This window comes from Chrysochloris asiatica, unplaced genomic scaffold (assembly GCF_000296735.1).
Source record: "Chrysochloris asiatica unplaced genomic scaffold, ChrAsi1.0 scaffold00182, whole genome shotgun sequence".
NCBI classification, from domain to species: domain Eukaryota; kingdom Metazoa; phylum Chordata; class Mammalia; order Afrosoricida; family Chrysochloridae; genus Chrysochloris; species Chrysochloris asiatica.
This window is the reverse complement of record NW_006408700.1, coordinates 1,295,594-1,309,529: the sequence shown is the minus strand read 5'-3', so window position 1 is coordinate 1,309,529 and position 13,936 is coordinate 1,295,594. Positions and strand designations below refer to the sequence as shown.

At 42.5% G+C, this 13,936-nt stretch overlaps 1 protein-coding gene and 1 pseudogene across 2 annotated transcripts in view; both read right to left on the bottom strand.

Moving 5' to 3' along the window:
* Positions 1-3,628: 3,628 nt before the first annotated feature.
* Positions 3,629-4,552, bottom strand: LOC102835496 (annotated as a pseudogene).
* A 6,417-nt stretch (positions 4,553-10,969) lies between these two features.
* Positions 10,970-13,936, bottom strand: part of GRM1 (glutamate receptor, metabotropic 1) — a 680,560-nt gene continuing 677,593 nt past the window's right edge. The window contains exon 8 of one of the 2 annotated variants that reach the window (XM_006872051.1): positions 10,970-12,153. In XM_006872051.1, the coding sequence (XP_006872113.1) occupies positions 11,223-12,153 (931 nt within the window). In that variant the 3' untranslated portion in view covers positions 10,970-11,222. The remainder of the gene's footprint in view (positions 12,154-13,936) is intronic. The other variant, XM_006872052.1, reaches the window with a different exon arrangement.

Genomic DNA, 13,936 nt, shown 5'->3' with positions numbered 1-13,936 from the left:
AAGTCCTCTTCACTTTCAGCAAGCAAGGTTGTTAAGTACTTGGAGTCAGTTCTAATGCGTAGTAACCCTACATACAACAGAATGAAACACTGCTGGTTTGGTGCCATCTCACAATTGTTGTTATCCTTGAGACCATTGCTGCTGTCATTGTACCAATCCATCTTATTTGGGCTTCTTCTTCCTTTTTTGCTGATTTTCTACAGTTCTTTCTGGTAATATGTCCGAAGTATGAGACACAAAGCATTGTTATCTGAATCTGTGTATATAAGCTATCTCAGTATCTGTCTGTCTATCTATTCAACAATACATATCTATAGCAGATATTATTGGTGGTCCACACATACTCTTGGGGTACCCACAATCCCCTTGCAGGTCAATCTAAAGTTTTCCAATTGTCAGCATCAGCAATTCTTTGTGCACTTGCTCTGGAGATAGGATCTTACCCTGGGACAGGCTGGAAGTTCTTCAGAATTAATATGCAACTTCCTCCCCAGCAGCTCTCAGCCAAGAACTGACAGAAAATAGTAAAGAAATGCTTCCAACACTCTTGTTCTATAGGGAGCAGAGGTAATTATAAGGCATGTGCTACTCTGTCTTCAAGAGTCCCCATCAAGACTGAGTCTACAACATGCATAAGTTCATCCGCACTTGCAGATAATACCCACTTGACCTGGCTTCAAGGACTGGATGATCAGAGCTCAACCAGAAGAAGAAATAAAAGGGAAAGAAGAACAATCTGATACAATTTGATGAACTTGACCTATGGAAGCAGGAGCTCAAAAGAGGGAACAAATCTTCACAGCGAGGATCATTCCCACCTCCTCTACACAGGAGGAGGACAGGGATGGGCAACTTGGACATTGGTTACCTAGAATGGGGGTGGCTACAGAGGCAAGAAGTGACTGGATTACAAGCTTTCAAGAGGGAACCTAGATCCAGTGGGCATGGAACAAGGTAGAATCTCCACTGAGTAGTATTTATTCTATCTATTTGGGGCTGATGAAAGGAGATGCGGATAGGTCTTGCGATACAATAGTGAGTAATTGTTATCAGGACTGATAGTAAGGGCTGGAAATGTAAAGGTAGATGTTTTGTGGCAAAGGGAGTGGAATGATTAACTTTTCAGTCTAGGAGCAGAGGTCCCTGGGACCATCAAGGGAGAAGAGCTGAGAAAGGAACACTACCCAGAGAAGCAGCAATGCCAGGGATGGAGGCAGAGACAATGACGTGGGGAGATGGAGCGGCTGAGTACTCTGGACTCAGAGAGGAAGAGGGGCTGTGTGCGGACGACTAGGGTGGGGGCGGGGGGCAGGCTTGCAGGGTATGCCCTTTGGTTGGTGGATGATGCATGGAGGGGATTGTAACCATTGGAAGGAAATGATATAGGACGGGATCAATGTGAAGCTAGTGTCCTCCCATGTAAACTATTACATAATTCACAATAAAGCATTAAAAAAACAAAGACTGAGCGTACAGTGGTAGCTTGTGTACTAGTGCATCCTTGCATCAGTGCATTTTCTCCTATTTACTGCCTCACCTCCTTATAAGACTACAAGTGCTTCCAGGCGTCACTTTCCCAGTAGAATACTTGCATTGGAATCCTTGTCTCAGGGTCTATCTCTGGGGAAATCCAACTTAAGAAAATGCATTCATACCCATTTCTATCTCATTCATATAGCTATCTCTGACTGTTGGCTTTCCTGCAAATCATATTTAAGGGTTAGCATCGGCTTAGAGTACGTGTGAATACAAACTCTAGGGAGCCTGCTAATAGAGTCAACATGATCTTAAGGCCGAAATAATAATATAATGACTAAGGGAATAAAAGTATATGTTCAGTGTTATACTGAATTCCAGATGATGCTTTTTCAAAGGATACTCAGAAGCTAGAATATGACTTCAGTAGAGATTTACAAGTTTAAAGTAATTTGACTCAGAGAATACAGAGCCACTATAATACAGAGTGATGTTATAACTATACTCAAGTTGCTGAAGCAAAGTCATACAGACTGAGGATTTAAGTTGTTCATTGTTTTTTTTTCACACACATCCCACCCTCCAAGAGGGCAGAAATCTGACCACAATGACTACAAAGTTAGAGACAGACAGACTTCAGCTCAAGAAAATGAAACTTTTCTAACAATTGGAGCTTTCTCCCACTAAATCTAAGTTTTAAGTCAATGAAAATATATAAACAAAAGTCAAAAGCCTAAGTCCATGCCATCCTTGAAAAGAAGCCTGTACCCTCCATGAAAACCTAGATGGTTCTCCTTCCACCATCGGCATGATTTTCTCCAGGATTCCATCCATCTACTGCCTTACTGAATTGTTCTAAACTTTCTTCTCAGCTTTCCTGTTTTCTCCCATGTCCTCATTTTGGATTTGCACCCAAGTTCTGTTCTCTACTCAGGTTTGTGGTTTGGGACTTTCTCTCTTGTAATATCCAGGTCTGTCTGTCCCCTCTCCTTTGAGTAGTGACTTTGGGCAAAGGCACTCTTCCCAGATCTTTCCCTAATCCCAACATCTGTCAGCAGTGGCTTCTCACCTGGCCCCTGCCTGACCCACGAAGAGGAACAGGACACGGGGAATGGAGTCCTAAACTGGATGAGAGCTTATTTTAAATATATCCTTCCAATTTTTGATTCTATGATTTTATTTTTCAATCTGTGGTATCCTCACTCCTAAGCTTCTTTCCTTTTGTTTACTAATTAATTACAAACCTCATTTCCCAGGTCACACTAAGAGAACCAATCTAAAACTCTGAAGTTGTCAAAAATTTCATTTTGCTTGGGTCCATAATCAGCACTCATGGAAGCAGCAGTGAAGAACTTAAACAGCATACTACATCAGGTAAATCTGCTGCACAAGAGCTTGTTAATGTGTTAAAGAGCAAAGGTATCAGTTTGAAGATTAAAGTGTGCCTGAACCAAGCCATGGTATGCTTTCAGAATCGCTGTGAAGGTAGGTCAGTGAAGAAGGAAGCCTATGGAAGAATTGATGCATTTGAGTTATAGTGTTGGAGAAGAGTAGTGAAAATACCATGGACTGCCAGAAAAACAAACCAGTCTGTGTTGGGAGAAGGACAGCCAGAATGCTCCTTAGATGTGAAGATGATGTGAATTCATCTCTCATACTTTGGACATGCTATCAGGTGGGATCAACTGCTGGAGAAGGGCAACATGCTTGGTAAAGTGGAGGGTCAATAGAAGAAGAGGAAGACTTGAAATGCGCTGGATTGGCACAGGGATTGCAGCTATGGGCTGAAGCATAATAACAATTGTGAGGAAACAACAGGATCTGGTAAGTGTTTCATTCTACTGTGTAGGGGTTGCTATGAGTTGGAACCATCTCTATGGCACCAAACAACAACATGTGTCTTTAGTTCACCTCAGTAAATAGGCGTGTCTATCTTCTTTTTTTTTTGGCTGGATAGTGTACTTTATTGATGGTACATGACAAGACTGGGCTCTCTAAGCTCCTCCCCTTCTCCAGGGGGTTCTGGATGGAAACTGTGAGGATGGGAGCTTCTCAGTGTATAGCGGGGTAGAGTTGGATTAAGGATACCTAGCAGCTGAGGGCCTCTCTCTTCCTCTAGTGATGTTGCTGGGGCTGGTGGTCCAGGGGGCTCTTATTCCTTGGAGGCCATGTGGACCATAAGATCCACCACCCTGTTTCTGTGGCTGAATTCATTGTCATACCAGGAAATGAGCTTGACAAAGTTGTCATTGAGGGCAATGCCAGCCTCAGCATCAAAGGTGGAAGAGTGGGTGTCACTGTTAAAGTCACAGGAGATGACTTGGCCTTCAGTGTAACCCAGGATGTCTTTTAGGGGTTCATCTGATGCCTGCTCCACCATCTTCTTGATGTCATCATATTTTGCAGCTTTCTCCAGGTGGCAGGTCAGGTCCACGGCAGACACGTTAGGAGTAGGGACACGGAAGGCCATGCCACTGAATTTCCCATTCAGTTCAGGTATGATGTTGCCCACAGCCTTGGAAGCACCAGTAGATGCAGGGATGATGTTCGGGGCAGCCCCATAGCCATCACACCACAGTTTCCTAGAGGGGACATCCACAGTCTTCTGGGTGGCAGTGATGGAATGGACTGCAGTCACAAGTCCCTCCACAATGCCAAAATTGTCATGGATGATCTTGGCCAGGGAGGTCAAACAGCTGATGATGTAGGAGGTAGTGCTGACAATCTTGAGGACTTTGTCAAACTTCTCATGGTTCACACCCATCACAAACATGGAGGCATCAGCATAAGGGTCAGAGAAGATTAACCTTTCAGCACCACCCTTCAAGTGAGGCCCAGCCTTCTCCAAAATTGTGAAGACACCGGTGGACTCTACATCATATTTAACGCCAGCATTACGCCTCTTGATGTTGGCAGGATCTCACTCCTGGAAGACAGAGATGGGCCTCACATTGATGATAAGCTTCCTGTTCTCAGCCTTGACAGTGACATTCAACTTGCCATGGGTGGAATCATACTGGAACATGTAGACCTTGTAGTTGAGTTCAATGAAGAGGTCATTGATGGCAACAACCTCCACTTTGCCAGAGTAAACAGCAGCCCTGGTGACCAAGTATCAATACGGCCAAATCTGTTGACTCTGACCTTCACCATCTTGTCTCAGGGATGCGGCTGGTACTGCAAGAGAAGCTGTGGCTGCCTGTTGAACGGGAAGGAGCAGAAAGCCTGTCTTCTTTTGGTTTTCCATTTCACTTTGTCAAAAGACATATACTTCAGTAAGAAGGAGCTCCCTGCTTCTCCTCCCCTCAGTGACTTTTGGTGCCCTCCCATAAGCTCACGACCCACTTCAGAGGATCCTGTGTCTTAGCTGCAGGAAGGAGACATTCTTCCCCACACCTCACGATGCCCCGCTGGACCTCTGCATCTGCTCAGGATACACTGAGGATCATCACACTCCTGTGCAGGAAAGGTTAGACCTGCTATTCAGTCTGACAGCTCTTGCTGATGCAAAAAGGTGAGTTTCTTTTTCCTGGTAGAGTGTGTGCTAAGATTGGCCGAGCCAGGATCAGCAGATGGAAATAAAGAGCTCTGGATCCCATGTAAGTCTTGGAACAACTCTTTAGGGATTTAAGGTGGCAAAAATCACATGATGTTCCAATACTCAACAAATATTTACTGTGTACCCGCTTTGTCCAGAAGGCTAGAAAATTAGAAAGAAAGGAAGGAAGGAAGGAAGGAAGGAAGGAAGAAAGGAAGAAAGGAAGAAAGGAAGAAAGAAAGGAAGAAAAGAAGAAAGGAAGAAAGAAAGAAAGAAAAGGAAGAAAGAAAGAAAAAGAAAGAAAGAAGAAAGAAAATTGGATCCATACAATCTATGGAAGGAAAGAGGCATGTGAATATAATATAGTTGTGGAAGTGAAGAAAATTCATGGGACACAAATGAGTGAACAGTCTTAAGAGAGAGTGTTGGTGGTGTTATTAAAGAGTCATCAAGTTGGTTCTGACTCATAGCAACCTTGTATAGGATTTTTGAGGTGTGGCTGATGGATTTGAACTGTGGACTTTTCAATTAGCAGTCCAGTGCCTATCCTATACACTAAATAGTCATTTGTCTCCCTTTCCTCATATCCGGAGTGGGTGACAAACTCACAGACTCTGTATTGGTTCAGGATAAGCAATGAATTAATCCCTGCTCGGTTGCTTACCAGTTGAGACTCTTTGTTGTTAAGTGCTGTCGAGTTCTGACTCAGAGTAAGCCTTTATAGACTTCTGAGGAGTAACTGGTGAGTTTCAACCACAAAACTAGCAGTTAGCAGTTCAGTTGAGACACTTTATGCAAATTATATCAGTGTCTCTCTAAAATATCTATGTGACATTCATCCTGAGAGGATTAAATAAGAATGCAAAGACTTTGCACAATATTTAGTATTGCCATTGTTGTTGTTAAGTGTCATCCGGTCAGTTCCTACTCATAGCTAACCTGAATAGGGTTTCTGAGGAGTGGTTGGGAAGGTTTGAACTGCTGACCGTGAACAGTGTTTATACTACAGCCCCACACCAGAATTCCAATGTTTGGAATGTTGTTAGTTGTTATTGGTGTTGTTGTTAGTTGCCATCAAGCTGATTCCGGCCCATAGCGACCCTGTATAGGGTTTCCAAGGAGCAGCTGGTAAGCTTGAACCACTGACCTTGTAGTTCAAATGACTTTGAAGTCAGACGCATTAGCCCACAGCACCACACCAAGACGCCTTAGGTGCTGCCGTTTCTGACCCAAAGCGACACTATGTACAACAGAACAAAACACCGCAAGATCCTGCAACATTCTCACAATTGCTGCTATGCTTGAGCACATTGTGGCTTCCACTCTGCCATTCCATCTTGTTAGGGGTCTTCCTCTTTTTCACTGACCCTCCACTTTACCAATCAAACTGTCCTTCTCCAGGGACAGATAAATTTTGATGATATGTCTGAAGTATGAGAGACAAAATCTGGTCGTATTGGCTTCTAAGGAGCATCCTGGTTGTACTTCTTCTAACAGATTTGTTTGTTGTTCTGGCAGTCCGTGGCATCTTTAAAATTATTTTCCTCATAACTCACATGCATCAATTCTTCTATGGTATTCCTGATTCATTATCCAAATTTCACATGCATATGAGGCTATTGAATATACCATGGTTGGTGCAGGCACACTTTAGTCCTCAAACTGACATCTTTGCTTTTGAACACTTTAAAGATGACTTGTGCAACAGATTGGCCTTATGCAATATGTCATTCACTCTTGTTGTTTCCATGAGTGTTGATGGTGGATCCAAGCAAAACGAAGTCTTTGACAACATCAGTCTTTTCTCCATTTATCATGATGTTATTTATTGGTCCAGTGATGAGGATTTTAGTTTTCTTTACACTGAGGTGCAACCAAAAGGCTATGGTCTTTTAGCTTCGTTAGTATTTTAACTCTTCGCCTTCAGCTGCAAGGTTATATCATCTGCATATCTCAGGTTGTTCATGAGTCTTACTCCAATTCCGAAACCATGTTCTTCTTCATATGATCCAGCTTCTGATGTGAAAAATGCTGGTTATTTCACTTTAATTCCCTTTTACAGTATTCCTTGGAATAGTTCAGGGGCAGCTATGTTATTTGTGGTTTCTAGACCCCCAACCTTCATCTCACAAATCGTCTTCTTGCTAGTCCATGGGAGGCTTCTAAACTCTCATGGAGTAGAGGCCATAATTACGTATGTTGATCAGCTGGTGTCTTGGGTGTAGCACTCCTAAACATATTCTTTTTTCTTCTCTATCACTCTCAATATATTTTTTTTTTCCTTCCAAGTTTTTTTTCCATAAATCTCTAGCCTATTACTTTTCCACCTGACATATACTGAACTCCCATTTAAATCTATTTTCTGGGTACACTGAAGAAACCTTTGGTGTTCCTGCCCCACTTTCTGCCCTCTAAATCCTTTATGGTCTTATAGAAATGGCTCTTTTACTAACTATGTTCTCTCTCTTAGAGATACTTGGCAGAACGCTCACTTTGTAGCAATACCATGGCAGAGAACAGTGAATGACAGTCCCTTATTTTTGGGACCAGTGAAGTTTTAAGTGAAATACGGCAAATGGATCTTGAGGTGAACAGGTGGATAAGGCCAGGAAAGAAACTAGGTTTCACTAAAATGTGAACCAGAGGCATGAAGCCTTGTAAAGCATCAATGAAATAAAGGCCAGGGACTCACTGAAGTTTCAGTCTCTAGAGCTCTGGTGGAGATCCAGGAGTCTGGCAACCCACACACTCCACCAAAAAGAAGAGTGGTAACACCTTCCACAGACACTGGGACTTTAAATTTCAGATTTCACTTTTAACTGTTGCTGCTTGAGATATGAACCTCCTCATAGTCAAAGAGCACTCCACTTTAAGGGCCATCCTGGTGTGGTACCATGGGATAAGCACTTGACCTCAAGGTCGGTTTGAACCACAAGGTCAGTGGTTCAAACTCACCAGCTGCTCCTTGGAAACCCTATGAGTTGGAACTATGAGTTGGAACTGACTCAATGACACTTAACAACAAGTTTACAACAACGATAACCTGATTAATGATTAATGGCACCTATCCTCACTAAACATGTTCTCTCCACCCTGCATCTCTAATGTTGCCTAGAGGGGATGTTTTGTACACAGTAACACCATTGACATTATTTCTTACATCAGTCTGTTTCTATTAGTAGAACTCTTACAAAATGCAGAGAAGACATACACACATAGATAAATAGAAAATATTTATTATACAGCATTATATGGCATTATCAAGATTATTTGACAAAAGGCATTATTAATGAGTCAAAAGAAAACACTTTTTATAAGAAGCTCAATAGCTTGAACAAGCACATAGATTTTTGCCCTTTTGGTGTGTAGTATATGTATGTATGTGTTCATTTTTGAACAGTTATAAGAGATATTAAACCAAAAGCCCATTACTGTTGAGTTGATTCTGATTCACAGCAGCCGTGTAGCACAGAGTAGAACTACCCCATCATGTTTCCCGGCTGTCCCCTTTACAGAGGCAGACTGTCACTTCTTTCTCCTGTGGAGTGACTGAGGGTTTGAACCGATGACCTTATGGTTTGTAGCTGAGCACTTAACCATTGCACCACCAGGATTCCTTCATAAGAGCCAATACTCTAGTATATTTAAGAAAACCTAGATCCATGCTAGTGGTAGGCCTTCCAAGTAATAACATGATCAGTGTAGTGTTCAATATATTCATCAAATGTCTCAGACCAAAGCCTCAGAACAAGCTCACCTCCTATATGGCTAGATAGTAGATGTTGTTTATCTATTTTTACTTTTAAAAATACAAAAGCACATGTGATGTAATGTCAAGGATATATGTTAGTGGACTTAACATCTTTAATTAAGATAAAAAAAAAATAAGCAAACAAAAACAGTTTTCACTAATAAGATCTATCTTTCCCCTATTAAGATACCAGTTAGTAGAAATCCACCTGGTAAGCACCGGAATCACTCATTTTTCTCAGTCTACTTCATTATAATGGAAAGTGGAATTGACATCCACATTTCAATCATGATGTCTTCTTTTTCACCAAAGCTGTTTCCAAGTGCCTTTTAGAGGAAAGTAGGCATATTCTTGAGGTGGGGCTGGCAAACCCAGGCATTTGGATATGGTGAGATAAGAGTGAGACGAGCCTCCAGCTTTGGATTGGTTTTGAATTTTAGATAAATGATGCAGTGGGTATTTAAAAGTTTTAAGATTATTTTGGCTGAGAAAGCAGTAACTTCAATATGAAGGAAGAATATTAAAAAATATGACTGAACATAAGGCATCAACAAAGAAATCGAAGGGGATAATATTTATTCCACAAATATTAGTAGAAATCAAAACAGCAAGAAAAATCGATTTTATTGAGGATAAACATGGGGTGGAACTGGAACAACTGGATTACCAAAGACATGGATATTACGCAACAGCAAATACCAAACATATCAAGAAAATACAGGCATAAAAGTACATGGAAATGAAAAGAAGGCCAAAAGTGATGGATGAATCAATATTTGAGAAATTCTGATCAGACTTGTGGTTAGTAGTTGCATTAAAGCATAGAAAACACAAGAAGCTGTGGAAAATGTTTCAAAAAACTAAAGTAATACGAAATATTGTCTCTTCAATCATATGTTTTAATGTGTGCAAGTTCATAAAATTTACGTTTTTATTGTTACCCACAGTTTTTTTTTTTGAGCTTTTAATATAACAAATCTCAAGCCACTTTATTAATAATATTCTCATATCATAAAATATCTGAAAAATACATTCCCTCTGAGATGAGGAATGACCATCTGAGCTGCATACGAAAACCTCTGGACCACTCAAACCTTCAAAAAGTATCTGTTGATATTGGTGACAGTTATATAGAAAACAGTATTTGAACATAAAAATAGCTAAATATACTCGAAAGACAATCTTCTAGTTGCAGTTAAATTGACATTACATTGCACAAATTTGATAGTCACAGGTTTACAAGGACACAAGAACACATTCACCAGAGAGTTTAGTAATACAGGACTTCAGTGACAATAGGAAGGAACCATTTGTCATTGAAACTAGTAATAGTTGCTATGAGTACACCATTAGGATCAAAGATGGATTTGTTTCTGTAATACATAAGAGAAACAATGGCACCACATTGTACATATATACTGCATCTTAGAAGTTCGACTGGTAAGTATTATTTGCTACAGTAAATGGAAGGTAACAATTTTGCCACATGGTTTGTTCTTTTTTAACTTAAGGGTAACTGGAAGCCCCTTGGCATAAACACAGCTTAATCCACAAGAGTTTTGCTTTCAGCCACGCTAAACAAGTTCTTGTTCTGAGCTTTTTCTAAGTTCTCTAATAAGTGAGTGTCATGTAGGAAGCTGATTGTGCTGACCAATTGTTCCTCAAAGTTTCATGCTTACCTATTGTCTTGCAGCTCACTCCTCCCTCCCTTAGCACTCCTGAGGAAGCACTTGTTGGTGACTGGTCTTATTCCTGATTTCTTAAAGAGAGAGAAACCACAGAGCAGCATGACGTTCACGCTCCCTTCTCCAAGTGTTACAGCAAGGCTGGCATGGGATAGAGTGTGGTGGGTGAAGAGACGCGGGAGAAGGCTGGATAGGAATGAGTTCCATCATTTGTTGAGTTCCATCATTTGTTGTCTGGGTGGCTCCATGCCTGCTCCCCTTTTATCCACCAGCTCTGGCTCCACCATTCTCGGTATGACCTGCTGGAACACCATCAGGTGAACTAACGATTCAATGGTCACCTCCACAGGTGTTGTCCTTTTTCAAGCTGGACAAAGTATGTATGGGCATCTGTATCTTAGTACAGTTGGGCAAAGAGGAGATTTAATTGTTATTGATTTTATTACTTTACCTTTTATGTATTTATTTATTTATTTTTTGCCATAAAAGTTATATGCCATATGGGATTGTGCTTCGTCAGAATTCTCTTTCTTCCTAGAGAAGGCTTTCCAATAATTCAAGAATCAGACCTGTTGCCTGGATTTGTTTTTGCGTGTGGAGTGCAGTAGACTCCCCTTTCTCCTGGTTTAAGGTGCCAGCAGCAGCAGCAGCATTCTCTTCCCCTACTCTTGACTTTGTCCTCTCCTCTCCATACTCCTCCTCTCCCAGCTTTCTGCACAACTCTGTTGGTGGCTCTCTGATTCAGCTTGCTTTTCCATGTGGATTCCTCTTCCTACAGAGTGGAAGAGCTTTGCTTATAGTCCCTCAGGATGACAGAGGCATAGGTCACATTGGGAGGGGTGCAGAGCACCGACTCAGACACTGGGGAGCTGGGCACCGAGCTCCCAGAGGCCACTGAGTCTCGGAAAGGCGATGGAGGCGTCAGGGCAGGCGAGTTCTCTGGGGTCAGCTTTCTGGCCCCTGGCAGGTCTTCATCTTCCTCCTCCAGTTCATCTTCCTCTGTGTTCCCCTCCCTCTCGTACACATACTCCTGAAGGAGCTTAAATCGCTCGCTGTCATCCTCATCCTCATCTTCTGCTGGAGGGGAGATGGGCTCATCCCCGAAGGTGCTTAGTTGCAGTGGGAGCATTTGCAGGTGCTGTGGAGGAGGCGGAGGAGGGAACAGGGAGCGCACCCCATTGCCCAGGGCCCCAGGGACCGAGAGCACCGCATTGAAATCAGGGATCGCAGTGCTGAAGTTGCTGACGACGTCCTGTAGCTGTTCTATCAGGGATGTCTGTTGTTGAGGTGGCTGCTGATGTTGTTGCTGCTGGAGGGGAGGGGGCAAGCCTTTGGGGATGACCGGATCTGCCAGGAAGAGGGGGGTCTCCTCTGCAGTCAGGTGGGGCGGCAGAGGAGGGGTGGTCATGGCACTTGGCACACGTCGGTGCAGAACCATGGAAGGGCTGCTAGGAGAGCTGAAGTGACCTGGTTCTGTATCCTCCTCTTCCCCCACGTTATAAAGGGTCTTGGTGCTGGTATCTGAAAAGGTCAGGCTCTTCCCAGAGCCTTGGTAATTTTTAGTGAGGGGCTTGATGACGGCCGTTTGGTTACAGGCCGTCTCATTGGTCTTCACATGCACAGAGAGGCGTTGCCACGTGTGCTGCCCTTTGGGTACCTGTCTTCCACCTGGTTCAGACCATGACACAGACTTGCCATTAGAACTATGAATAAAATAGAGATGGATTTATTTGCATATATATCCTGTACACAGGGTAAAATACATATCAAACATCTGCATGTCCAAACCAATACAACTGGACCACCCCCTTGACTCTCTCTTTCTTCCACACCTCATCCCCAGCCTCCCCTTAGGAAAAACTAAACACTGGCAGCTGCAGTGAACACAGTTTGCCTCTGAAGCTGGAGACAGTGATTCCACCCCAAAGTCAAGGAAGTGGTCAGTAAGAAAAAACAATCTATTATAGAGACAACCATTTTCATGAAGAACTATAAGGGTCACAAAGTTATTACACTGATATTTTAAAAGGCAATGATGCAATTGTTGTTCAATGCAAGTCTTTGAAAGATTTCAAAGGAAATGGAGTAAAAAAGAACACATCTACATTTAGGTGTGACCTTTTACCAAAGGGGTAACAGAGTGACTGGACTCCTGATGTGGCATTTTAGGATAAACATTGGACTGCAAACCACAAGGTTGATGGTTCAAACCCATCAGCTGCTCCTTGGAAACCCTATTTGAGTCAGCAATGACTCCATGGCACTTAACGACAACATAGTAACTGTATATCTTTTACCATATTTCTTAATCCCTGGGGCAAATGAAAACCCACATACTAAGCTACTCTCATTGTCTTGTGGGGGCACAAAAACAACTCTTTTCAGGGGCCTATTCTGATATGCAAGAGCGGCATGACCTCACACGTGGTACCTGTATGAAAGAGCAAAGAGCAGATGACAGTAAAACCCAGACTCCTGCTCTAGTTTAGAATTTCTTACCTTTTGATTTTAGAACCCTGTTCCTCATGAATACAATGATTCATAATTTACATAAAGACCTCTGTTCACAGCAGCTAGTTTAGGATTTTCATACTGGGAATATTTAACTGTGTGTGTTTGAAAATAAACAAATGGAGAAGCTCAGCAAAACACAATCACCAATCCCCTGCTTTAGGCCTCCAGCACAGTTGGATGTAAATGGGTACAAAATACTTAGACAAAGCATTGGTTACCGAGACAAAGCCCTCTCTCTGGACCTTCCCTCACTGTGCCTTGGTGAAGAAAATCTTAGGGCACCAGAAGCCCACGAGTCTTACTAACTTTCATCTTCATGAGACTCTCAAAAAACAAATCAAAATAATTTCTCTCTTAAGGATATCGAGTGATCTGTACTGTGTGCACATACACCACACTTTTTATTCCGTGTATTGTAATCACTCTTGATTGTACTTTTGGAGTCTTACCTATTTTCTGCATAACTTTTAACAGATGGTGGTACCTTACCATTCGTTGTGGTTGTTGTTAAGTGCCTTAGAGTTGATTTCAACCCATAGCGACCCCAGGGTTTTCAAGGAGCCTGGTGAGCTCGAACCGCCGACTTTGTGGTTCAAAGTGACTTTGCAGTCTAGCGCATTAACCCAGAGCGCCACACCAGGACTCCATAACATACTTACCATAATATACTATTAATAACGACAGGGTCAGTACTTAAATCAGGAAGCATTTTTTTCCCTGTTTTTGGTTAGAGTTTGTTTTTCTCTGTTGTTGTTAAGTACCGTGTGAGTCGGTTCCAACTCATAGTGACCCTGCACAGGGTTTCCGAGGCTGTAGCGTAGTAGTTACGAATCGGGCTGTGAACCGCAAGGTCAGCAGTTCGAAACTACCAGCGGTTCCACGTGAGAAAGATGAGGCGTTCTGCTCCCGTAAAGATTTACAGCCTCGGAAACCCTGTGCAGGGTCACTACGAGTCGGAATCGACTCCACGGC